Consider the following 26,859-nt stretch of genomic DNA (forward strand, 5'->3'; position numbering starts at 1 on the left):
AGGAATGCAAGTATGTCAAAATTCAGTCCAACAATATGAGAAAAGAAGCCATAACAGCTGGGCCTAGCTGACTGGGGAGAGAAGTCATAAACTAGCCAAAGAATCACAGTGTACATCACACACACGGTCTTCAGATTTTATCTGGCTACAAACATCTGCACATGGACAAACAATGACCAAAAGATATGTAGGGAATGATGAAGGTAAACTAGAGAAGGAATGAACTGACGAGGACCAAGTGGTAGAGAAGGACGGGCCTACTCTATCCTCCATTTTAGATGAATTACCAGCAGTGAATTTCAAACACAGATTCAACCAAAAAGACCAGGGAGGTTTTCCAATGCCTTGCAAAGAAGGGCACCTATTGGTAGAAGGGTAAAAAAAAACCTGACATTGAATATCCCTTTGAGCATGGTGAAGTTATTAATTACACTTTGGATGGTGTGTCAATACACCCAGTCATTACAATGATACAGGTGTCCTTCCTAACTCAGTTGCCGGAGAGGGAGGAAAACGCTCAGGGATTTCATCATGAGGCCAATGGTGACTTTAAAACAATTACATAGTTTAATTGCTGTGATTTGAGAAAACTGAGGATGGATCAACAACATTGTAGTTACACCACAATACTAAAGAATTGACAGAGTGAAAAGAAGCTATATAGTATAGTTGCCATTTGGGGCCTATATACAGAAGTTGCCGTACACATTAGTCAAACCAGAGTCTAATATATATGTATATAATCCTAAAACGCAGCATATCTTCTGAGCATGCAGTAGGTGTGTGTGTGTGTGTTTGCCTGTGCTACATGACTATAGCAAATGCTCTGTGTATGTAGTCTGTGTGGGGCCGTCCCCTCCACTTCCCTAAAACAGCTAGCTTTCACGTCTCCTTCACACGCGCACACGCACTCACGCACGCACACCCCCCCCCCCCCCCCCAGTTTGTCGCACTCCTGAGTGACAGAGGAGGGGGTGGAAGGCACTGGGGGCTCCCTATCACTGATGAGGCTTCACACAAGGATGAGCAGGCTGTGAGCACACACACCTCAAAGGCCTACCGATCCCTCTCCACTACCATCACAAATGTGCGTGTGCCTGTGCTGCTATAATCAGAGATGGTGTCACAATGAGATCCTCTCAAGGCCTTCTGCCCGTGAACAGAAGCTGGTTCCGTGAACCGTAGGGTTGGAGTGTTTGGCAGGACTGTGTGAGTGCACAAGCCAAGCTATGTGCACGTCTCTCGGTCTGAGTGTAGGTGTGTGTGTGTTTATGCTAGTGTGTGCACTGCAGACCACCTCATGTGTGTAAGTAGTACAGTCTGTGTGTGTTAATCTGCCCAAACACCATGGAATACTATCTAGTATGTGTGCAGACCACCTCGGTGGCATAGTCCCTCCCTCCCTCCTCTCGCTCTCTCTCCTTCTGTGGCTGACCTTCCTTTGTTTAGAGCCTATTGGAGGGGTTCTCTCTTTGATTTGGCCATGCAGCCATGTGACCCTGTAGCCAGTTTGTGCTCGGCAGCAGTGAGTGGCTAAAAATAGCTCCAGCTTGCCCCGGCTCCACGGCTCGTTTACATAAGCTCTGTGGAAGGGGGAGGAGAGACCCCGTGGAGAAGAGGGGAGAAGGGGATGAGGGAGGACAGGAGCATTGTACAGAAGTCCACAGGCGCTGGCTGGGGCCTAAAATGCAGCGCTGCTGCCGACTGCTCTGCCCTTCTCTTCCTTCCTTCCTTAAGATCTCCCTCTTTTTCGCTCTCCCCCTCTCTCCAGTCTTCTCTCTGTACTCGTGGGCTGGGGCACGCACACGTACAGACTGACACAGAAACACGCACACAAACACACTCTAGATGCAGACACCCTGCTGCCTGTGCCTCTGTACCTTGTGCTAGCTAGCGCTATAGGGAGGTGCTCTACTTGACCTCATTTAACATAGCTGCTTTGAAACAGGAGGCATTACCTAGGCCTAGATTCAATCAGATCAAGCTTTCACCAGCGATAGCAGACACCCGCATAGCGGATGTTTTGGCTGTGTCGGAGGTGGTGTTGGAGCCGACAAATCAGAGAGCAGCTACTCCTGATCATTGCCACAGCCACACCCGCCCCACTTGCGTTAGAAGTTCAGAACGAGAAAGCGTACTGTAGAAATAATTATGCTCAAATGTAAAATGAATTCAACAAAATAATGAGAATTTCTATCATCCTAATCAAGGTATAGTTTACATCTCACATTCCAGTGTTCAAACTTGTAAAGAACGCTGCATGGGATTTCTGTTAATGCGACTGCGTATAGCCAATGGCAATTTCCGCTTTAGGTATAATGCCGGGAGCCACTTGTGGATTTCTCAGCTCTAACTCAGTTCCTCCTCAGACACCTCCAAAACCACCGCTATGTGCATGTTGGCTAAAGCTGATCTGATTGAATCAAGCCCCTAGTCTGTCCTTATGGTGATATGTTCCTCTGCTGCTAAGCACAACCAATCACACACCACTAATGTGTCAAAGTACCAATCAACCAAACTACAGGTATAGGATCTTAATTTGATCACTTTTGTTGCTGAGAATTTTCCTGCACTGCAAGAAGTGCAGATGAGCATCGTGATTAACATAAAATCACTGAAAACCCACACTAACAGTATTGCACTTTTCATGTAGCCTACTTTTGGCCAGCTAATATCCTAACCACTGATCAAGCAACATTATGAACTAAATGTTAAAATCCTGTTGCTGCAGGATTATTTTGCTATGACAATATTGGTCAAATTAAGGTCTTACACCTGTAGCTTGTATCGTGCTGGAGTAACATCTGTAGTTCTAAGCTGTACTAAACTGTCATAGGATGGTTTTCCAATGCTTTGCAAAGAAAGGCACCTACTGGTAGATGAAAAAAAAAAAAAAAACCTGCCATTGAATATCCCTTTGAGCATAGTGAAGTTATTAATTACACTTTGGATGGTGTGTCAATACACCCAGTCATTACAAAGATACAGGTGTCCTTCCTAACTCAGTTGCCGGAGAGGGAGGAAACTACTCAGGGATTTCACCATGAGGCCAATGGTGACTTTAAAACAATTACATAGTTTTCTCCAATCACAGCAATTAAACTGAGGATGGATCAACAACATTGTAGTTACTCCACAATACTAACGAATTGACAGAGTGAAAAGAAGGAATCCTGTAATGAAAAATATTCCTAAACATGCATCCTGTTTGCAACAAGGCACTAAAGTAATACTGCAAAAAATGTGGCAAAGCAATTCACTTTTTGTCCAGAATACAAAGTGTTATGTTTGGTGCAAATCCAATACAACACATTACAGAGTACCACTCTCCATATTTTCAAGCATAGTGGTGGCTGCATCATGTTATGGGTATGCTTGTAATCGTTAAGGACTGGGGAGTTAAGGATAAAAAAAGAAACGGAATGGGGCTAAGCACAGGCAAAATCCTAGAGGAAAACCTGGTTCAGCTTTCCACTTGACACTGGGAGATTAATTCACCTTTCAGCAGGACAATAACCTAAAACACAAGGCCAAATCTACACTGGAGTTGCTTACCAAGAAGACAGTGAATTTTCCTGAGTAGCCGAGTTACAGTTTGACTCAATCTGCTTGAAAAGCTATGGTAAGACCTAAAAAATGGCTGTCTAACAATGCTCAACCAATTTTGAAAATAGTATTGTGCAAATACTGTGCAATCCAGGTGTGCAAAGCTCTTACAGACTTACCCAGAAAGACTCACAGCTGAAATTGCTGCTGCTGGTGATTCTAACATGTATTGACTCAAGGATGTGAATACTTGTAAATTAAATATTTCTGTATTTCATATTAAAACATAGTTGCAAAAATGTCTAAAAACATGTTTTCACTGTCAGTACGGGGTATTTGTGTGTAGATGTCAACAACAAAACATATATTTAATCAATTTTGAATTCAGGCTGTAACAAAACAAAATGTTGAATAAGTCAAGGGGTTTGAATACTTTCTGAAGGCACTGTATGATATTGGGATTACTCAGAATATTACACATGGACATTTCCTATGGCTGGATATGGGCTCATTCAATATCCTGAGATATGTGACATCCTATTTTCTCTCTTCACGTTGACAAAAACTGACTGTATACATCACATATGTGTTTTCTCAGCACATTCAAGATATGAAGCTATTTTGATTTCAGATATGCTTCTCTTGGCTGAGGTCCATATCCGGATCTTGATAGGATTTTCGACATGCTGAAAATAAGGATAATTTCGGAGTTTTCAGCACATACTCAATAATTTGTCAAAAATAAAATCCATATTTATTATTCACAAATCATTTTTGGATTGCCTCTGGATATCATACATGGCATGGCTGGATATTGACTCATTAGATATCCTGAGATAGAGAACATACAATGTCCAGATAGGCCTATATGAGGAATGACACACACTCAGCCTACATAGTATATTTTCTCAGCACATACAATGCATATGCTCTTGCCTGAGGTCCATATCAGCATTTTGATATGCTAAATAAGGACAATTTCTGATGCTTATGGGTTGAGCACATACCCAATAATTGGACAAATATTAAATCCATATACATTTTTTTGTTACTCAAATTTCACATTAATACACATTAGACATGGTAAAATGTATAGAATTGCAAGAAAATGAGCTTTAAAACTGCAAAATTCTCTCCAACAACAAGAGGGGTGGGAACAGTTTGTCATGATATATGGTCATTTTGATGTATTTAACTGTATATCCAGTATGTGGCCTATTGCAGGAGTCAGTACCACCCTGCTGTTGCAAGCACCATGGTCCAATCAGAATTAAAAATAACTACTGCAACTCAATGGTCTTTAAAACAAGTCAGGCAGTATAAGGGCACTGTGCAATAATATAATATGCCATGTAGCAGATGCTTTTATCAAAAGTGACTTACAGTCATGTGTACATACACTTTTTGCGTATGGGTGGTCCCGGGAATCGAACCCACTATCCTGGCATTGCAAGTGCCATGCTCTACCAAACGAGCTACTGTACAGAGGACCTCCGGTGTGTAGGCTACACACTTGTGTGAGTGCCACCTCTTTGTATAATCTGGAAGAAGTCCAGTGCAACGGCAGAACCACATGAACAGTATGGTAGGACAATGCCATAGTGTGATTGAATTCAACTGTACTGAGTAATTGGGCTGCATTGCACATGCTAGGGAGCCCTTGTATCACGGCTGGCCCGCTCATTAGGCAGGATTAGGCGGCCGTCTATGGCGGCAGATTGACAAGGGCGGCATTTTCTGAGCTTTACTGACCAAGATGCACCTCAAACCTCACAAAATTCTGCCAATGACAATTTCTCTCAACCAGTGGCATGTGGGCTTTTTAGGTGAGCGTTGATGCCGCCCTTTGATAAGCAGTGCCCACTTTGTCAAAGGCAGGGGGGAAATTATTTAGCTTGTCTATTCCCAGCGCGTCTCTACAGGGTGCTGTTGGAGAGATGCATCTTTTTTTTATTTAACCTTTATTTAACTAGGCAAGTCAGTTAAGAATACATTTTTATTTACAATGATAGCCTACCCCCGGCCAAACCCTAACCCGGGCGACACTGGGCCAATTGCGCGCCGCCATATGGGACTCCCAATCACGGCCGGTTGTGATACAGCCTGGAATCGAACCAGGGTCTGTAGTGACGCCTCTAGCACTGAGATGCTGCGCCACTCGGGATCTCTGCAGCGCTCCACCAACGTTCCATCAAAAAAGATGATCAAACATAAATGATGTGGCAGATCTAGGATATGGTAGAAAGAGTATGTGACCTTTTCTGTAGCCTACAGGCTGGAGATACAATGTATGAATTACACTTTTTACATCATGCAGGTTTCTCTGATCAAATAGGCTAACCTTAATGGCGCTCAATCAAATAAAAAATGTGCTGTCATGTTAACAAACATATCCTAAAAACAGGACAGGTCAAAGTTGAATGGACAATCAACTATTGTCCAGAAGTTTCACCTCATTGTCATGATCAGTGGTTTCAAGTTTGTATCTGTAAATTTTTTGACAAGCTGATCATAGTGAAAAAGAAAATACTCTTGCATTTCCCGCTGTGTAAACACATTGCAAATATGCTCGCGATAACTCCTGATAAAGTTAGGTAGATGATATTCAGAGTTTATTTAGCCAAATTGATTAGTCACAGGAATCAGGATTAATAAAGCGAATTCAATGGCCTTTTTTAAAAACGGTGGGCCGACCACATGGATGGGCATTCATAAAATGATATTGCGGTTCGACATTGTAGGCTACACCCCAGTAAGCATGAGCCAACATCTTTTTTGGTCCTGTCTGGAAGTCGTTTTACAACCGGTAGGCTTACCACATACAGTAGATATATGGGCATTCCTAAAATTCCATTTCAGGCAACACCTCAGTAAGCATGGGCCGATGCCTTACGGACATCTTTTTTTTGGTGCAGCTCAGGACCGGCCTTGATATCCACATCCACGGATATTTGTTTTTGGTCCGTTTTTGTTTGGTTCAGATTTTGTCCGGTCTAGAACAGCCTTGATTTGATCCAATCATAGACGTCTATAAATTACTTATTTTCAACTTTCATTCAAAACCAAAAATGTATTTGATTTCAATGTCCGGGAAATACGTATTATTTAATATCCGGAAAAGATACCTTTTCAACATCCTGGAAAATATGTATTTAAAAAATACGGAAAATACCTTTAATTCAGAACGGAAATTGAACCCAACTTCAACGTCTGTAAAATACGTCTTTTCAAAGTAATTTTGCTTACTGGGACTATTCTAGGACTATTCCGGCCCTGCCATGTATGGCAAATATTTGCATAGGAAACCTGATATTCCTGAGTTCATTGAGAAAACAAGCAAATCGCACCCACTTCAACAAAAACAATACTTGATCTCAAGTTGAAATCTCAAGACTGTGTTCTGATATTTTTATTTTGTAAAATGTAGGCTATATGTGTTCAGCCAAAGTTCATACCAAACTCAGTGGATTACCAGAATTAAGGGTGAAATACAGCTGAGACAGAAACCTTAACTCAACTAAAGGTCTTATACCAACCTGGTTTGGGCAAGGAAAAACAATCTTCACATAGGACCAACTAGATGAACTAGGCTAGCTGGGAGAGAGAGACACACACAGACAGAGAGAGCGACAGAGCGAGAGACAGAACAGAGAGAGAGCGAGCAGAGAGGAGACCAAGCGAGAGAGGAGAGACCGAGCGAGCGCCAGAGAGGTGAGACCGAGCGAGAGACAGAGCGAGAGAGGACAGAAAGAAAGCGAGAGAGGACGGAAAGAAAGCGAGAGAGGACAGAAAGAAAGCGAGAGAGGACAGAAAGAAAGCGAGAGAGGACAGAAAGAAAGCGAGAGAGGACAGAAAGAAAGCGAGAGGACAGAAAAAAGCGAGAGGACAGAAAGAAAGCGAGAGGACAGAAAGAAAGCGAGAGAGGACAGAAAGAAAGCGAGAGAGGACAGAAAGAAAGCGAGAGAGGACAGAAAGAAAGCGAGAGAGGACGGAAAGAAAGCGAGAGAGGACAGAAAGAAAGCGAGAGAGGACAGAAAGAAAGCGAGAGAGGACGGAAAGAAAGCGAGAGAGGACAGAAAGAAAGCGAGAGAGGACAGAAAGAAAGCGAGAGGACAGAAAGAAAGCGAGAGAGGACAGAAAGAAAGCGAGAGAGGACAGAAAGAAAGCGAGAGGACAGAAAGAAAGCGAGAGAGGACAGAAAGAAAGCGAGAGAGGACAGAAAGAAAGCGAGAGAGGACAGAAAGAAAGCGAGAGGACAGAAAGAAAGCGAGAGGACAGAAAGAAAGCGAGAGAGGACAGAAAGAAAGCGAGAGGACAGAAAGAAAGCGAGAGGACAGAAAGAAAGCGAGAGAGGACAGAAAGAAAGCGAGAGAGGACGGAAAGAAAGCGAGAGAGGACAGAAAGAAAGCGAGAGAGATAGAAAGCAAGAGACAGCGAGCGAGAGCGTGCGTGAGCGAGCGAGCGTGTATGCACAATGCTCTCCCCAGCTAGGAACAGAACAGGCCAGTCAGAACAGGATTCCTATTGTGCTCCCACAGGACTATATTAAGGCCTTATCAGCCTGCAACATCAACAGTGTCCTCTGCTTCCTACTGCCCACAGAGCACACAAACCAGGATATGCAGCTAGCGCAGACAGCTTTAGCGTGCTAGGCTAACGCTAACGTTTATCGTGCTAACGCTAATGTTTTTGAGGTGGCGATGTTGTTGCTGAGGTGGCGATGTTGTTGCTATTGTGGCGATGGTAGCTATTAAATACATGACTACTTGAGCATCAGTGACATACTCGAGGGGAGTTGCTGTGTAGCTTTGAGAGTACAACATACGGTTGCTATGTGTATATTTGTATACATGTTGTTGTGGAAATTCTGTTTTTATTTAAAACAAGGTTCAGACACACATGCCATTTTCACATTATCATGGAGACTTCTCTCACACCAATCCATAGATCAACAATAGTCCATAAGCAAGTCCAGTTATGCAATGCAGCCCTCAGGACCACCCCACACCACCAAGTCCATGCATAGAATGTACATCGTTGCCACCATTAATTAACAGTGTGAATATGCAAGATGTCTACAATGAAAAGTAAAAGGGCATAATAAAAATTGAAAAGCATAAAACAAAAGTTAAGACATTCAGTGAGTGTCAGGAATTCAGTGTGTCATAAAGCACAAAAGTCTTAATAATTCTGCATAGGCCAATTCTTATTTCTTTTTCTTACAGTAACTATTGCACTAGGTTGTTTCTATGCAAAACCTGAAGTCCCAGACGGGGTCCATTTCGACAAGCTTAAATCTCAGAGTTTTGTATATTAGGATAAAGTAATCGACTAGCCTGAAGCCAACATTACCAGAGAGTAAGAGGAAGAGGATCCTCTGTGTACTTGTATGATATCAGTTACTGAAATATACAGCAAGCTTATGGATAAACTCAATGGTACACAAGCGGCAGTGTGTCTAGATGCTAGGATTCAAGCTACAGTACAGTATTCTCACAAATGATATAGAAAACTAGAAAAATATAAGAATCTTTGGTATAGTTGTTGGCAAGTCGTCAAAATGTTGGACTGCCCCCCTATACCAGTTGCTTGGTCATTTTGTACACTGCATTTAGGTCACTGTAGTTTCAATGCAGTGTGATACGCCTACAAACGGACCGTTTTTTGGGATTGATATAGTAGGAAGTAGAGTAAATACGTAACACGATTGTTACTAAACAAGACACTTCACTTCAGAACAAGTTGAGTCAATCTCCTGACAACACTCCAATGGATAAACAAAGTGGAATGAAACAAACTAGCCATTCCATGACATTTATGGGCTTTTCAAAGGCACACAACGATGCATCAATGCACAGCCCAACGGCTCCAAACTGTACAACGGAACAGAACATTGAAATCAATTTAAATGAAACAGAAAACGGATCTCCCCCACCTCCCAAAAAAACCCTAGATGCACTATGTACAGTCTAAATGTACAATCGGTATTGATTGGCTTATAGGATTGTGGAATGTCAATATGGGCCTCCTCTTTGACACAAGCACTTGGATCTGCCGACTTGTCTATCTGCCCATAATCATTTAGAGTTTAAATTGGGGTTGAGAGCGGCTAACTGAAGCAGCGGCTAACTGAAAAATAGCAGCGGCTAACTGAAATAGCAGCGGCTAACTGAAAAAGCTAAGTGGAAAAGGGGGTGCTACCAGACACTGACTACTGAGCATTTTCCATTGCTTTACATAGTCATTGGAGGACTTAAGAATAGCACCATGGAGCCATCCTGGATACTACACAGGCTAAATTCAGCACAGAGAAGAGGGTAGGCTATGCTGGCTGCCTAGATACAATGTGTTCTGAACCAGCTACCACTGGACGATCACAACTTAAAAAGACTCAGCAATATGACAATCATAACAGAAGGGCGACTTCTTGCTTACAGTCATCAACAACAGATTTTAAAACAGCCAATAGTGGCAGTCTTGCCAGATTTGACTTCAGTATGATGATGTGATATTGCTAAAACTACCTTTAAAGCTAAACAAAGTGAGCAGACTAGAAGAAACATGCTATCATGCTAGCTACGGCTAAAATGGACAGGAACAGGAGGTCGAAATGCCAGCTTGTGCTAACTTAGCGCTAACCATCAGTTATGGGCCCTCACAGATGGCAGTTTCCTCCTCCTAGCCCAATAGGTGTCAATGGAAACGAGATAGCCAGTGAGCAGTTGAACATGGATACAGTGGAGCTACTGTGCGTCATGGCATTGAGCGATATGTGCGTGCGCACACACAGACACACATGCTCTCACACACACACTCAGCCAGAGCAAACACTCAGATGGGTGTGTGTCTGCCTTCAGTAAGCCTCAGCATAATGGGTGACTTCCTGGGAGAGGAACAACAAGGGGGTCTGACGTCACATATTTCACTCCACTCGACACAACCCGCTGCCATGTACAGAATGACTGGAGATTAGAAGAGGACAACTTGTGTGTATTTCACAGTCACAGTATTTGCCAGGGGTATAATACACTGCTTCACAGCGAAGAGGGGAGCACAAACAGAGACTAGACCGCGGTAAGCCAAGTGGCGTCCGTAGCGCTTTCCTAAACAAAGGAGTGCTTCTCATTCAAGCACATCATGCATAATATGTTAGAATATGTATGCTGCATAATGGGCTGTACCGTCGCCTATGGAAATGGTATGGTTATTAATGAGGGTCAAATAAAGACCAAATAAGGGGTCGGGTTCTGAGAAGTGCACACAAAAAAGTGTATACACATATAGTACCAGTCAAAAGTTTGGACACACCTACTCATTCAAGGGTTTTTCTTTATTTTTACTATTTTCTACATTGTAAAATAATAGTGAAGACATCAAAACTATGAAATAACACATATGGAATCATGTAGTAACCAAAATGTTTTTTGAATAAATCAAAAGATATGTTATATTTGAGATTATTCAAAGGTAGCCACCCTTTGCCTTGATGATTGCCAAGAGTGTGCAAAGCCTTCTCTCAACCAGCTTCACATGGAATGCTTTTCCAACAGTCTTGAAGGAGTTCCCACACATGCTGAGCACTTGTTGGCTGCTTTTCCTTCACTCTGCGGTCCAACTCATCCCAAACCATCTCAATTGGGTTGAGGTCGGGTGATTATGGAGGCCAGGTCATCTGATGCAGCACTCCATCACTCTCATTCTTGGTCAAATAGCCCTTACACAGCATGGGCGTGTGTGTTGGGGCATTGTCCTGTTGAAAAACAAATGATAGTCCCACTAAGAGCAAACCAGGTGGGATGGCGTATCGCTGCAGAATGCTGTAGTGGTTTCTTTGTAGCAATTCGACCGTGAAGGCTGATTCACGCAGTCTCCTTTGAACAGTTGATGTTGAGATGTGTCTGCTACTTCAACTCTGTGAAGCTTTTATTTGGGCTGCAATTTCTGAGGCTGGTAACTCTAAATAACGTATCTTCTGCAGCAGAGGTAACTCTGGGTCTTCCTTTCCTGTGGCGGTCCTCATGAGAAACAGTTTCATCATAGCGCTTGATGGTTTTAGCAACTGCACTTCAAAGTTCTTGAAATTTTCCAGATTAAGACATGAAGGTCAGTCAAAGTAATGATGGACTGTCGTTTCTCTTTAATTATTTGAGCTGTTTTTGCCATAATATGGACTTGGTCTTTTACCAAATAGGGCTATCTTCTCACAACACAACTGATTGGCTCAAACATATTGAGAAGGAAAGAAATCCCACAAATTAACTTAACAAGGCACACCTGTTAATCGAAATGCATTCCAGGTGACTACCTCATGAAGCTGGTTGAGAGAATATCAAGAATGTGCAAATCTGTCATCAAGGCAAAGGGTGGCTACTTTGAAGAATCTCAAATATAAAATCTATTTTAATTTGTTTAACACTTTTTTGGTTAATACATGATTCCATCTATGTTATTTCATAGTTTTGATGTTTTATTCTACAATGTAGAAAATAGTAAAATAAAGATAAACCCTGAAATGAGTAGGTGTGTCCAAACTTTTGACTGGTACTGTTTCCACACACGCGCCCCAACACACACACACGCAGACACAAACGCCTAAAACATCATGCTCCATTGAATCTCTAAGGAGCACCTCTGAGGACTTGGGTGCTTATGTGAGGTCTAAAAAGGCCAAATCAGAATGCCGTGAGGGCCCAGGACACATGAGGAGAGTCGACGGAGACACGTCACTGGCTGAGAAAGCACCCCAGGGCTGTGATTGGATGGAAACTGCAGAACTCTTCTACAGCTGTAGGATCTTAATTGGATCAACGTGGAGAACTTTCCCTTACTAAATATGTATCAACTCCTACAAAAAGATCCATTAATTATAATCCACATTTCCTGTTGCTACAGGATTATTTTCCTGCTGAAGAAAACTAGCTCAAATTAAGTTACTACATCTGTAAGGACCCAGCTTTCATTAAAGAGGATGCTTGAGTAACACTCATGAACACACAATGGATATTCTCACCCGTAACACAACTGGACCGGCTTAATTGAAGTTGCACTATGTAGAAATCGCTTCTCCATTTCCTGGTTGATAAAATTCTAATAGTTTGCATGCAACGTCAGTGGAGAGACGGGGAGTCCACAGGGACAAGAGAGAGGGGAGATAGGATGAAGACGGGGGGAGAATGATTGGCATGGAGGATGAAAGAGGCAAGGAGGGATGGATGGAGAAAAAAGGATGAGATGGGAGAAAGGGAGGGCACGAGGGATGGGGGGGTTACTCACTACTGTGCGCAGTCGATGAGCTGGTACTCGTTGGAGCGCTCGAAGCACGCCTTCACGCCTTCATCGTCCCAGAGCTGCTTGGCATGTTCGAAGAACTCCTGTTTTTCCACGAATTCAAATAAAAGAGGGAAGAACAGAGAGGGACAGGGTTAGGAGGAGAGACACGTGACAGCCCAGGGAGAAACCTGTGCTGTCAAAGCAGAGAGACAAGAGAGCCAACTTATCATCACTTTGAGTTCCATGTATATCTGCATGATAGATTAAAGTACATTTCATGTAAGTGCCCTCTGTAGCAGCAGGTTAGATGATCACAAGTGTCTTCCATCATACATTATTCACGTGTTGCACCATGTGAAAAGATTGGTCGTAAGGGATGAAATAAATAAAACTAAGGTGGAAAACGTCTGATCCATTCACAGCGTGAACACAAAAACAAGAAAAAGGGGGGTAAAATGATACCGCTCGCGGAGAAAGAGCATCCCCATAATTACCAATTCAATGAGGGGCTAGTGAGTGGAGGAGCAGTCTATGGTTTGTAATGACAGAAGGTGTGTGGTGGAGGAGGTTGGGAAGGGAACTTGTATCATGAGGACAGGGCTAATCTGACATGATACCGGTGGCTTTTAGAGAGCCAGAGAGACATACTGTATAAAGATGAACTTTTAATATCCAAACCGAGAAAGACAAGACAATATAATGCTGAACTTTTAGGGACAAACCAGCGCTAAACAAGCGCTAAAATCCGAAACGCTTTTTTGGACACAACACAAACACACTATTCGCTGTCTTCTGCCTCAGAAGTATACCAATAGGAAAGAGGGAGGGAGAAGGTAGGGATGATTGGAGGCAGGAAGACGAACAGAGGAGAGAGGGAGGTTCTGAGAAAAAGAGGCTTGTTCCTTAGAGAGAGTCGAGAGATTGGTATACAATAATTAGTCCCCCGGTGGGGTCATCACATAACCACAACACAAGCAAACAAATGGCAACAGACACTCAAAACAAACTCAAATGCTAAACAGGGCTTGACATTAACTTTTTTTATCTACTTGTCCATCGAACAAGGTAGGACAGATTATTCACTTTTGAAATTCACTTGTCCCAACAAGATCACTTGTCCCAATAACCCCCAAAATTTGCTAAAACAGTGACATTATTTCTCAACAACCAATTTTGAGAGCTTGAGAGACGGTTTTACAGCCGGAGTATGAAGCATTGGTTTCATCAACTCTCTCCCCCTCCCCGGCAACAGTCCACTGGCACATACGCAGGTGATGCCAACACCATGACTTTTCCAGGATTTTCATTGCCGACCTAAAATTTGTTATAACTGTGCAAATAACTCACTAACTAGCGATGAATATCAACAAATGTGCACACGTGGCTCGCTTTGATCTCAAAAAACGTATGTCACGACTTCATGACTGAACGCGACCGCATGATTGAAAGACTGCTCGTGCCTGTCAATGAAGGCCTACAATAATTTTATTGCGATGCGCTCTGCAAAGATTGGGAGGACAAATGGCACCGGAGAAGGCAGCCATTTTACGTGCCCCCAGCCGATTGTTTTTGTTTGTAACTTGTTTTTTTTACTTATTGTGTACATAATGTTGCCACTACCATCTCTTATGACCGAAAATAACTTCTAGAAATCAGGACTGCGATTACTCAGCACAGACTAGAGAATCCTTTTTTTCCTTTCACGACTCTGACGAGCCCGATGCGAAGGTTATACTGCTTCCTCGGGAACAGGCCCCAATCCCCGTGATCTGCGTAAAGAGGAGGCGGAGAAAGAGGGGACGAAGGTCGGGCTGCTATCTGAGAATTCATAGGTAATCGAATAAACCCCCACTTCCCTCCAATCTGCTAGCAAACGTGCAATCTTTGGAGAATAAATTCGACGAGTTACGCGGAAAATTAAACTACCAACGGGACATTAAAAACTATAACATCTTATGCTTCATTGAGTCGTGGCTGAATGATGACAATATCAACATACAGCTGGCTGGTTATACGATGTACCGGCAGGATAGAACAGAAAAATGCAAAAGGCCCAGTACATCACTGGGGCCAAGCTTCCTGCCATCCAGGACCTCTATACCAGGCGGTGTCAGAGTAAGGCCCTAAAAATTGTCAAAGACTCCAGCCACCCTAGTCATAGACTGTTCTTTCTACTACCACACGGCAAGAGGGTACCGGAACGCCAAGTCTAGGTCCAAGAGGCTTCTTAACAGCTTCTACCTCCAAACCATAAAACTCTTGAACATCTAGTCAAATAGCTCCCTAGACTATTTGCGGTGCATCCCCGCACCTCAACTAACCAATGCCCCCGCACATTGACTCTGTATCGGTACCCCCCTGTATGTAGTCTCACTATTGTAGTGCTGCTCTTTAATTACTTGTTACTTTTATCTGTTATTCTTATCCGTAATTTTTTAAAACTGCATTGTTGGTTAGGGGCTCGTAAGTAAGCATTACACCTGTAGTATTCGGCGCATGTTACTAATAGAATTTGATTTGAACACGTCGCACTTTGATCCAATTCTGACCGTGGCAGCCACATTTTTGATATTGTGATTTTTTTACTTGTCCATTCAGACAACTTAAATATATAATCTGCTTGTCCAACAATTTGTTTTAATTGACCCGGACAATGTCAAGGCCTGCTAAAGTCGCTAACGCCGATGCAACAAGGGCTTGAGCAACGTTTGATCCAGCCTTGTTCACGATTCTGCTAAACAGTCTGCGCTGATCCACTGCGCAGTATCGACCATGTATCTGCTGTCTACTAGGGATATAACATTGTTTTCCCAATTCAAATATTTAAAAAGTTACAAGTGCATCGGTCCACAGACCCCAAACCGATCCAAATGTAGCATGCAATTCACTTGAATCTTCAAAAATTTAAAAAATCTTATTTTGTGACAACTGATGCTTTCTCTCCTTTAGTGTCGAACTGCATGTAACTGTTGACAGTCATTAATCTACAAGTAATTCTGCATGCTGAACAACCCCAGGCAATTTTCACTGTTCAGTAGCCTAGTCAAACTGCGCACTGTGCCCAGCTTCGCAGGCTGAACAGCGCAAGATAGGCGGCCTGTTCCTGATCTTGCACATCTGTGTTGCACCCCAAAATGGCTTGCGTGATACTAGGCTTTATGAGTTGAGTGACAACCTATATCATTTGCTAGGTTATTATTATCTATGTGCTGATGAAAATGATATTTTACCGGAATAGAAAGTAAGCTACCGGAGACAACAACTCTCATCTGGCTATACCTTCTGATCAGGACTTACAATAGATTTTATTTGGATTGTTCAGGTTTACCATAGGCAATAGTTTTGGTAGTTTTGCTTTAAACAAATCAGTGTATATGCTATTTTTAGATACTGTACAAGGTAAAGCTTATAATTTCATAATGGGGAATACAATCACTTTTGCAAGGGCACACCGCATGGCCGAAGGGAGAGAAGATCACTTCATTAAAACTTCCAAACGATCAAAACAATTGGATTTTGAGATGGGGGTGAAATCCAAAGTTGTGCTATATATATTCATATGTCATAGCTAATTTGTAAACAATAAATATTTACATAATAGTGGGTGGATGGTGATTTCAGAACCAAAGTAGGGGGGACAAAAAAAACTCTTATTGGTAGTGGGTTGGTAGATCCCTAGTCTACCTTATAGCTCAGATCAGTTGCCTACATAGCATATACACCATAGACATACATCATTTAAACACACACACACACATACACAGAGAGAGGTCAGCTCAGACAGACCCAGCTCAGAGGCCCAGCTCATGAGCTCCATCAGCAGCAGATGTTAATGTACAATGGAAAATGTGTTTATGCAACAAATGTTAGTGCATCGAATCATATCGCATCGATTCGTTCTCTAATCAAAATGAATCGCACAAAATATAAAATGCAACAATTTCAAAGATTTTACTGAGTTACAGTTACTATAAGGAAATCAGTCAATTGAAATAAAATGTATTAGGCCCTAATTTGTGGATTTCACATAACTGGGCAGGGACGCAGCCAATCAAAATTACTTTTTCCCCCACAAAAGGGCTTTATTACAAACAGCTGCCCGGGTGGCTGGTCTCAGACGATCCCACAGGTGAAGAAGTCATATGTGGATGTCATGGCTGGAATGGTTACACGTTGTCTGCGGTTGTGATGCCGGTTGGACACACTGTCAAATTCTTTAAAACAACGTTGGTAGAGAAATGAACATCCAATTCTCTGGCAACAGCTCTGGTGGACATTCCTGCAGTCACCACGCCAATTGTGTGCTCCCTCAAAACTTCAGACATCTGTAGCATTGTGTTCTGTAACACATTTTAGAGTGGCCTTTTATTGTCCCCAGCACAAGGTGCACCTGTGTAATGATCATGCTGTTTAATCAGCTTCTTGATATGCCACACCCGTCAGGTGGATGGAAATGCTCACTTACAGGGATGTAAACACATTTGTGCACAAAATTTGAGAGAAATAAGATTTTTGTGCTTATGGAATATTTCTGGGATATTTTATTTCAGCTCATGAAACATGGGACCAACACTTTACATGTTGTGTTTATATTTTTTGTTCAGTATAAAACGTATCGTTCCTGTATCATATCAGAGCCCATCTATCTAGAAACGTATCGATTGGTCTTAAAAGGAAAAGATGGACATCCCTACTATCTACCATGTGTCAACCATTTTCCAGAAATCCAACACAGTAGGAGGACATTTAGTCATATTGTCATAGTTTACTTTCATACAGTGGTAGAGAAAGGTTTTCACCACGCACGCCTCAAAGCTGCCATCAGAGAAAAAAAAACATCCTTCCACACACTGGAATGTGCAAATTGCAAGAAAGAAAAATTCTACATAGTTCCTATGATATTTCAGAACAAATAAAAAGCGCTCCAAAACGACTTACTAAGCGTCACTTATCAGGTTTAATGTCTCCACTGAAATACAGCTCTGTATACGATCACAACCGCACCTCTCGGACTTCCTCTTTGCCCCCATTAGTTCCAGGTGACATTTTGGATGTACTGACCCAGCAGAGTCGCTCTCTCCACAAAGCAGAGTCAGGATGTCTCTTTCTCCACAAAGCAGAGTGGGGATCTCTTTCTCCACATGCAAAGCAGAGTCAGGATGTCTCGCTCTCTCCACAAAGCAGAGTCAGGATGTCTCGCTCTCTCCACAAAGCAGAGTCAGGATGTCTCTTTCTCCACAAAGCAGAGTCAGGATGTCTCGCTCTCTCCACAAAGCAGAGTCAGGATGTCTCGCTCTCTCCACAAAGCAGAGTCAGGATGTCTCGCTCTCTCCACAAAGCAGAGTCAGGATGTCTCGCTCTCTCCACAAAGCAGAGTCAGGATGTCTCGCTCTCTCCACAAAGCAGAGTCAGGATGTCTCGCTCTCTCCACAAAGCAGAGTCAGGATGTCTCTTTCTCCACAAAGCAGAGTCAGGATGTCTCTTTCTCCACAAAGCAGAGTCAGGATGTCTCTTTCTCCACAAAGCAGAGTCAGGATGTCTCTTTCTCCACAAAGCAGAGTGGGGATCTCTTTCTCCACATGCAAAGCAGAGTCAGGATGTCTCGCTCTCTCCACAAAGCAGAGTCAGGATGTCTCGCTCTCTCCACAAAGCAGAGTCAGGATGTCTCTTTCTCCACAAAGCAGAGTCAGGATGTCTCGCTCTCTCCACAAAGCAGAGTCAGGATGTCTCGCTCTCTCCACAAAGCAGAGTCAGGATGTCTCGCTCTCTCCACAAAGCAGAGTCAGGATGTCTCGCTCTCTCCACAAAGCAGAGTCAGGATGTCTCTTTCTCCACAAAGCAGAGTCAGGATGTCTCTTTCTCCACAAAGCAGAGTCAGGATGTCTCTTTCTCCACAAAGCAGAGTCAGGATGTCTCTTTCTCCACAAAGCAGAGTGGGGATCTCTTTCTCCACATGCAAAGCAGAGTCAGGATGTCTCTTTCTCTACAAAGCAGAGTCAGGATGTCTCTTTCTCTACAAAGCAGAGTGCGTCTGTCTGCCAGGGCAGTTTCCTAGTCAAGGCTGATGATCTTACCGCGGGAACAGGAAGTTGATAAGCGGAGGAGGACAGAAGCGGGAGGACACCGAGCCAGTTCATATGCTCTGCTGCCTGTATCAGCCCAGATGCTGCTGTACTATGTGTTTACAGGGAGAATGGAGAAGATACAGGGATGTTGCTTTAATGTGTGCCATGTTATTATGTTACAGCAACACTGAGCCAGGTCCTATCTGTCTTGTGACTGAGGAAAATTTGATGTTTTTCCCCAAATGAATGAGTTATTACTTGCACTGGACCAAAACAGAGAGCACAATGAGGGTGCTCTAAAAATGGTTTAGAACTACTAATTCCAAGTGACAAACACCCAGCCCATCTTTTTCTACAGTTTTGTCAAAGTTTTTGACTTAGCAAGTGAATGATCGAGCACTGTGGAGTGTAGAAATGAGGAGGTACCCAGCCTAGTTAAATCCACCTCGAAAATAAGTGAAATCCACGACTTCGGCTGCGTTTAGACAGGCAGCCCAATTCTGATATTTTTTTCACGAAAAGGTCTTTTGACCAATCAGATCAACTCTGAAAAAGATCTGATGTGAAAAGATCTAATGCGATTGTTTGGTCAAAAGACCAATTAGTGGAAAGAATATCAGAATTGGGCTGCCTGTCTAAACGCAGTTTATGAAATCCAAATTTACACCAGTTTAAATTGCTGGAAAAACACCTGAGCTAAAAACAAAGGAACTGTAAAGAACGTATGTAGACTGTGATAGGCAGCATATCACAGGGCTGGGGATCACTAAAGCAGCTCTGTGGGTCCCCACAGTCAAAACTCACAAGGCCCAACACTGAGCCCTGGGGAACACCTGGTGACACAAAAACACGTTAACAAAACCCTGATGCCCATTTAACCAGTATGTCCTTTACTGTACCTAGGCCTTCATTAGTGACGAAGCAATGGCAAAAAGAGTAATTAGGAGTGTGTTAAACAGAGCTAGTCCTGTGCCAAGGGGCTTTGGCTAATGGCGTCCCTGGCTACTTTGGGGCTTCCTCCAGTCCCTCCACACCGCTACCCTAGTTATCAACACTCCCCCTTGTATACCCTCCAGTGGATCAGTGAGGGAGATTGTGCTAGGATACCAATGTCTTTAGTGCCACAACATTTGAGCTCCCAGGGCAGGGTCTCAATCTATGGCGTGTTTGTTCATTTTTAGGGCCACAGTTCTGTCCAGGTGGGTGCTAAGTGATGGGTTAGGCAGGGTTCAGGCAGCGCCTGTGGTCTGGTACCTGACCTAGAACCCAGGAAGGCTATGTTTTCACTGGGGATGTTCCACTCAAAACAAATGTGTGTGTGGGTGGTTGGTTGGAGGGAGAGAGGGGGTACTAGCCGTGTCTTCTACAACACTTTAACAATGTTATGGTAACCTTCACAGACCAATCTAAATTCTGGTGAGACGACATCCTCAGCCATGTGTAACAAGTAATGAGCACACTTACAGTGAAATAAAAAGCCTTTTTGGTAGCCTGCCTGTCAGCTACGGTTTGCTGTCACTAAACGCTCAATTAAATGTTCAAGTGTTTCAGTTGTTTGTGCATATGGATGCAGGGTTGAATACAATTGTATGCATGTTCCATAAAACTCACGTTGCAATTTCCACATTGTTAGTCATGGCCATCCTTTTTTGAATGAGATGGTTCATCAACTTTATGAAAACAACATCAAAACAAGAAGTCCCAAGAACAACTGCCTTGAATGAATTTCTACTCAGAAACCAAATTTCAGAGTACAATCAGACAAAGGATTCTTAGATATATTTGTCAACGCACAGCTATGCATTATGCAATTTCTCAGGAATCCCACTATCACAGAGCCTGCTTTTCTGTCCCAGGTTTAGCTTTCCTGTCACACATAAAGCTACGATGAGTCATCAACAAAATGAAGAGGATATTTTTAGCACCTAATAGTTCTCGAACACAACACACACACCCTCAGACAAAACCGTCAGGGGAGACATAACGCTGGTCACAACGCCAGCGAGGCATGATCCTGCGTCTCTCAGATACGTCCTGTTACACTTCAAAACACCCCTTCCTGTCAAACACACACACACACACAACTGTCTCTCTGCCCTTTTGCCTGTCTGTCACTAAGATAATCTGGTGTAAATGGCTGCCGTCAGGAAATGGTGATGCAGGCCAGAGCAAAGGAGCCCCAGACAAAGGATTAACAGGAAGAGATCTAGAGAGAAGGGGAGCGCACGAGAGAAGGGGAGCGCACACGCGCGAGAGAGAAAACAAGAGAGCAAACGAGAGAAGAGAGTAAGAGAAAGAAAGAAAGAAAGAGAACATCTGGTCCTGTTACCAACTCTTCTTGATGTATGAGCTTTTCACTGGCAGACAAAGAGAAGAATAGCACTGAAATGGATCTGTCGGTGACAATGTGTTGAAATGCTAGCCTGACATACACACCCCTTAGACCAAAAAAGCCCTATGAGGTAACATTTTACTAACATGCCACACAGCACTTCAGGATTAATCCACAATTAACAATTGGCGCTTTTAATCGAGTTTAAGGAAGTTCGGGAGGGCACACAATTATACAGTGGTATTCAGTGTCTTCGACAAGCATTACAAAATGCCATTGCTGAGGCATGTCTGAAGACTAGAGGTCTGTGTCTCATATGATCATTTTATTTAGATTTTAAAGCATATCGGTCTTCAACTTGCCATCATTGGCCTACTAAAGAACGTAGGACTGATCTGACGGTTAACACATACTACAGTTAACTGCACCAAAATAATGGAAACACATGAGTATACAAAGTATATTGAAAGCAGGTGCTTCCACACAGGTGTTGTTTCTGAGTAAATTAAGCAGTTAACATCCCATCATGCTTAGGGTCATGTATAATGATAATGGGCAGGCCATTATTTTGGCTACCGTGGCTATGCCCCCATAGGATGACAATGCCCCTATTCACAGGGCAGGAGTGGTCACTGAATGGTTTGATGAGCATGAAAACGATGTAAACCATATGCCATGGCCGTCTCAGTCACTAGATCTCAACCCAATTAATTGAACACTTATGGGAGATTCTGGAGCGGTGCCTCAGACAGCGTTTTCAACCACCGTCAACAAAACACCAAATGATGGAGTTTCTCGTGGAACAATGGTGTTGCATCCCTCCAATAGACTTCCAGACACTTGTAGAATCTATGCCAAGGTGCATTGAAGCTCTTCTGGCTCGTGGTGGCCAACGCCCAATATACTGTATGTATACTATGTAGGCTTAATGAAGTTAGAGAGGCAGTTTACTCCATATCGTACTGTATGGTATCAATCCCGTCCACCATTCCAACCATTACACTCTGGAGCGTCCCTCCAGCCGACAATCTAAAAACTCACTGGCGCTTCTCTCTCCTCTTCCGATGGCTTAACAAAGGCGGCCTAATACGATCAAGCTGTGTGTGTGTGTGTGTGTGTGTGTGTGTGTGTGTGTGTGTGTGTGTGTGTGTGTGTGTGTGGAGAAGCAGGAGACACTCCTCAGGGCTCGGGTTTAAGGAGGCTCGTGACACAGCCTGAATAAACGCAGTGTGCAGTTTACGGTCTCTAATGGAGGGGCCCATGAAAGACAGCAAACGGGACGATGTGTACTTAGCTTACGTCTCCTTAACCGTTTCAAACCTATGGCCGGTTACCGCACTCTCACCATATTGGCCAAACCCATTCGTATGTTTTGTATTTACAATTCTGTAGTTGTCTCAGATAAATGTATTCATTGGTAGATTCCGTAATTTACAGGAGATATTAACGTGCGTTTTATATCATGGATAGTTTCCGCTTAACACCCGCATCTGCCATCAATATTTTCTGCTAAATAGAATAGATAGACAAGTAGATAAAGTGTAGTCGTGATGTTGCATAATGAAGTATCACATGTCAACTTTGGGCAAATGCAAAAAGCAGAGCAAACTGAACACGAGAATGCATTGGAGCCAAGTCGCAGGCCCAAAATACTATCTACGATTATTCTAGTCTAGCCGCTACTGGCACCATGTCAAGAAATCTTGGAATGGATGAAAAAATTAAAGCTCTTAAATTATGTAACCACAATCAAATGCTCAACTGCTGAGGCGTTATTTAAAAAAGGGGCAATATGTAGTTGCTACATCCATTTTTAAACTTATAAATTATATATATACCCATTGATTATTGAAGAATATAACTTATAAATTCCTCATGAACTTCCACTGGGGCACCTGGTCAGAACCCAAGGTATAAGATTGTTCTACTCCAATGTTTGATATCATGGATGGTCAGTCCATAGTGCCATCTATGAATTTGAGAGTAATTACATTTCTCCAGGCTCATCCTTCAGCTTTTTACCAAAACAGATGTGGGGTGATATTGCCGTATGAAAAAATGGACTACTGTGATTCTCAATTATCAACGAATGCGGGTGGGTATAGATTAAAGCGTATGGTATGCAGACTGCATTTTATTGTTTTAATAATCTGAAGGGAACCATTTTGAAAGTGCCTGCGTGCGTGCGTGCATGCGTGTGGGCATGGTGAATGAAGTTGAAGGCATAATTTCATTCATTCAGGTTTAAATTAGAAAAAAACGTGGTTAAACCCATTTATTTCTCAACTTAAACACCGGACAATTGCTCTTTTTAAAGTCTGTTTATTAGCAACATTAAGAAGCTAATTGGATGATATGATTTACCTAAAGGCCTATATAGCCTAGCATGGAAGTAAAGACATCACATCAAATCTTCAGCAGAGGCCAATGCTGAAATGTATTATTACATTTTTTTTTTACCCGATTTGAGGAAAAATTGCATTTTGAATCTCTGCTGTGGTAGACAAAGGCGGTTTTGAGTCCCAGCAGAAACAGGGCCGTACATGTGACATGGGAGGCCAGACATAAAACACAGACCTGCTTTAGAGGGAAATTATTAAGTCGTTTGGTTGCTGTGAGGGCCTCTCTTTGTCTCTGAGCCTCTAGCCAGCATGTTTACTAACAGAAATCGATGCGCCATTACATAATAGGCCTAATTAATGAAGCCTGTGTGTTGCAGCCAATACATCTACTGTTCTGACAGACTAGTATACAGTATGCATCTCCACTAGCAGAAATACACAGACGGACGTGCCGACACCTCCAACAACTGGGCAACACAAGAGAGAATAGGACTGAAATGGCGTTCTAATCAGCTTTAGTTTGAACGCTAAAGCAAAAGCACTCGGTTGAAATATCAGACCCAACTCAAAATGTCTGACCTGAACAACGTGGACATGTTTGAGACTCAATGCAATAAACTTTACGTAGAACCTCTTCTTACAACGGCCCATTATAAAAACTAATTGAAAACACTAAAACAGAGGAAACGTAAGCTCTTAACAAATATCCTCCTCTTGGGGTCAAATAAACTTTTGAAAGTCCCATACTTCAAGTTTGTCGGCCAATCACAACCAGTGCTTATCATTAGCAAGCCGATGTCAAATTCACAGTGGCCTTCATCAGGGCTCGTACTGTACACGGTTGAAAGCATTAGATAAGTCAGCATCAACACGTCCTGGAGCAGAACCATATTCTCGTCATCCGCTTCATGTCGTCTGCAACGTCTCAGAACCAACACAGGGAATCTAAAACACTAAAAGAAACTACTGTTTGGATTCTTTCGTAACACCTCGGCACCAACAGACCAACGCTTTGTCTGCCTTGCCTTGACCCAGTGCATGCAGAGAAGGCATCAAACAATTCCTTGTGAGGAAGAAGGGACGCTTTAATTTAAATGTCTAACGATGCACTCCCCCAAACTCACCCCTCCTCCAAAAAAAGCAAATTAGGTTAGTAAAAGCTTTTTCTAGGAAGCAGACTCATCATGTAACAGTTTATTAGTATTTATCTAGTCCAACAGATGTGCCCAGATTGCACACTGGGCCAGCCTCCCCTTACTCACTGTCTGAAAAAACAAGGTTACTGATTGGAGCAAACTTTTGGACCTATGTCCTATTTTGTGGACATTCCAATGGGAGGACGTAACAACAAATATCACAGCCAATAGTAACTCTCTTGTTTTAGTTAAATCATGTCATGTTACCCATTTTTTATTTCAAGCCTTTCCAGAAATTAGAATTACAACAAAATAACATTTACATTTAGCAGATGCTCTTATCCAGAGCGACATATTTTTTTTATGAACGCAATAGTGAACAGTTCGATGAAAAAACTTTAAAGAAAAGGGTAAGCTCAAGGTCATGTGACATATTAAAACAAAACCCATGGGCCCTATGTTATAAGGTATATACTGTGTATAAGGCGGCAGGTAGCCTTGTGGTTAAGAATATGGGGCCAGTAACTGATAGGTTGCTGGTTTGAATCCCAGAGCTGACAAGGTGATTTTTTCCCCCCTCCATGTGACCTTGAGCAATGTACATAATCCCTCATCGCTCTGGATAACAGCATCTTCTAAAATATCATATATTTCCAGGGAGTCAAATACAGGTCTATCTATTTTCTTGGGTACTCATACAAAGTACTGTTAACTTCATACGACAATTCAATTCATAGCTGGGAGATATCATTGAAAGCAAACACCAGGAGTGATGTCATCTATTTGCCCACATCAGGCCCTTTCATTCAAATCCAAAGTAAAGAAAACATCCAAGGTATCCACTGTAGCCTATTACTGGGCATTTGCAGAACCTGTTGCAGAGCTCAGGTAGTCATACATATTACACAATTTAGTAAAGCATTTACAACTTTTTTTTTTTAAATTATTAAACCCTGCAATGGTTCATACATTTATAAATGACCTAATCACGTAGCTTATGGCTCAGTAGTTTGTGGTTTTTGATTGGAATTTGATCCGTTGTGAGTAGGATCTGAACACTTCTCAGAACAAACTTGAATAACTCGCTTCTCGTTGTTTCCTCAAGGAAGTAATTGCAAATAGTGCTGTGGTTGATTGTCTGAAGCATATGACTCCTCCCCATTGGGAAAAATGTCCATCCACCAGGCCTACTAAACTAGTCTGATTACAGCTTTAAAAAAAGGACACTAGTGAATGTGGCTAATTTAGATTACTGCTATTTGAGTATAGGCCTACATAACCGCTTTTTCATGGTGACCGTATATTTGGCATCAGCATTTAGACACCACATAGAACAACTTCACTATAAATAAACTTAGAAAACATTTGTATTAGAGTGTCTACTGAATGAGTATATTCAATCCGTTGGATAGTCTATCATTAGCAGACCTGATCAATGCCTTAAAGTTGCTTCTCAGGACATAACTAACAAGCTGTAGACAGACAAAGACAGACAGAAATCAGCGTCAAAGACTATAAAGCATTAATGACAGTGTTTGACGGTCGGTCAGTCTCCCTTACCTCTGTGTAGTCGAAGTCCGAGAGAGGTGCTATACTTTTGATGTAGTCAATTCTGGACTCGTTCGCTGGGTTGCCTATTGGAACTGGGGGTATTAACGTGCTCATCGCCGAAACTACCGTCTAAAAAGCGGATCAAAACAAAAACATTAGACGTTAAGCTGGATAAATGTGGGATAAACCAGTCTAATCAGTAAAATGGGATTGCAGGAAACAATCTCATAGGGTGTGACCATATTCTATCATACAAATCTCAGCACATCAACTTACCACGATGGCATCCTTCACATTTTTCCGAATATCCAGGACTTTCTGTTTCTTTTCTCTGGGTGGAGAAACAACATATACAAATAGGTCTGTTAAACATTCATTAATACCTTAAAAACTATCATTGGATTCATTAAAGGAATGTTTATGCTGCCCCACAGAAAGGAACGGTTGTCTCATATCACCACTAATGCAAACCATCATAGGCCTAGTAGCCTATTTAGTAATACTCACTATTTGTAAATTAACAGTAATGATGTATTGTGCTAAAATGTTATTTGAAAGTTTACTTTTTAAGCTATTACATTAGGCTAGCCTATGCTACACCAATATTCAACGAGATG

General features: G+C 42.5%; 1 protein-coding gene across 2 annotated transcripts in view; it reads right to left on the reverse strand.

Annotated features, from left to right (window-relative positions):
- gnal (guanine nucleotide binding protein (G protein), alpha activating activity polypeptide, olfactory type) overlaps positions 1 to 26,859 on the reverse strand; it is a 67,246-nt gene that overhangs the window by 21,441 nt on the left and 18,946 nt on the right. For both annotated transcript variants that reach the window (XM_029755591.1, XM_029755592.1), the window contains exons 3-5: positions 26,519 to 26,573; positions 26,252 to 26,371; positions 12,820 to 12,917 (exon numbers count right to left, since the gene is read on the reverse strand). In XM_029755591.1, the coding sequence (XP_029611451.1) occupies positions 12,820 to 12,917; positions 26,252 to 26,371; positions 26,519 to 26,573 (273 nt within the window). The remainder of the gene's footprint in view (positions 1 to 12,819; positions 12,918 to 26,251; positions 26,372 to 26,518; positions 26,574 to 26,859) is intronic.

The sequence above is a fragment of the Salmo trutta genome, chromosome 6 (genome assembly GCF_901001165.1).
Source record: "Salmo trutta chromosome 6, fSalTru1.1, whole genome shotgun sequence".
Taxonomy (NCBI): Eukaryota; Metazoa; Chordata; class Actinopteri; order Salmoniformes; family Salmonidae; genus Salmo; species Salmo trutta.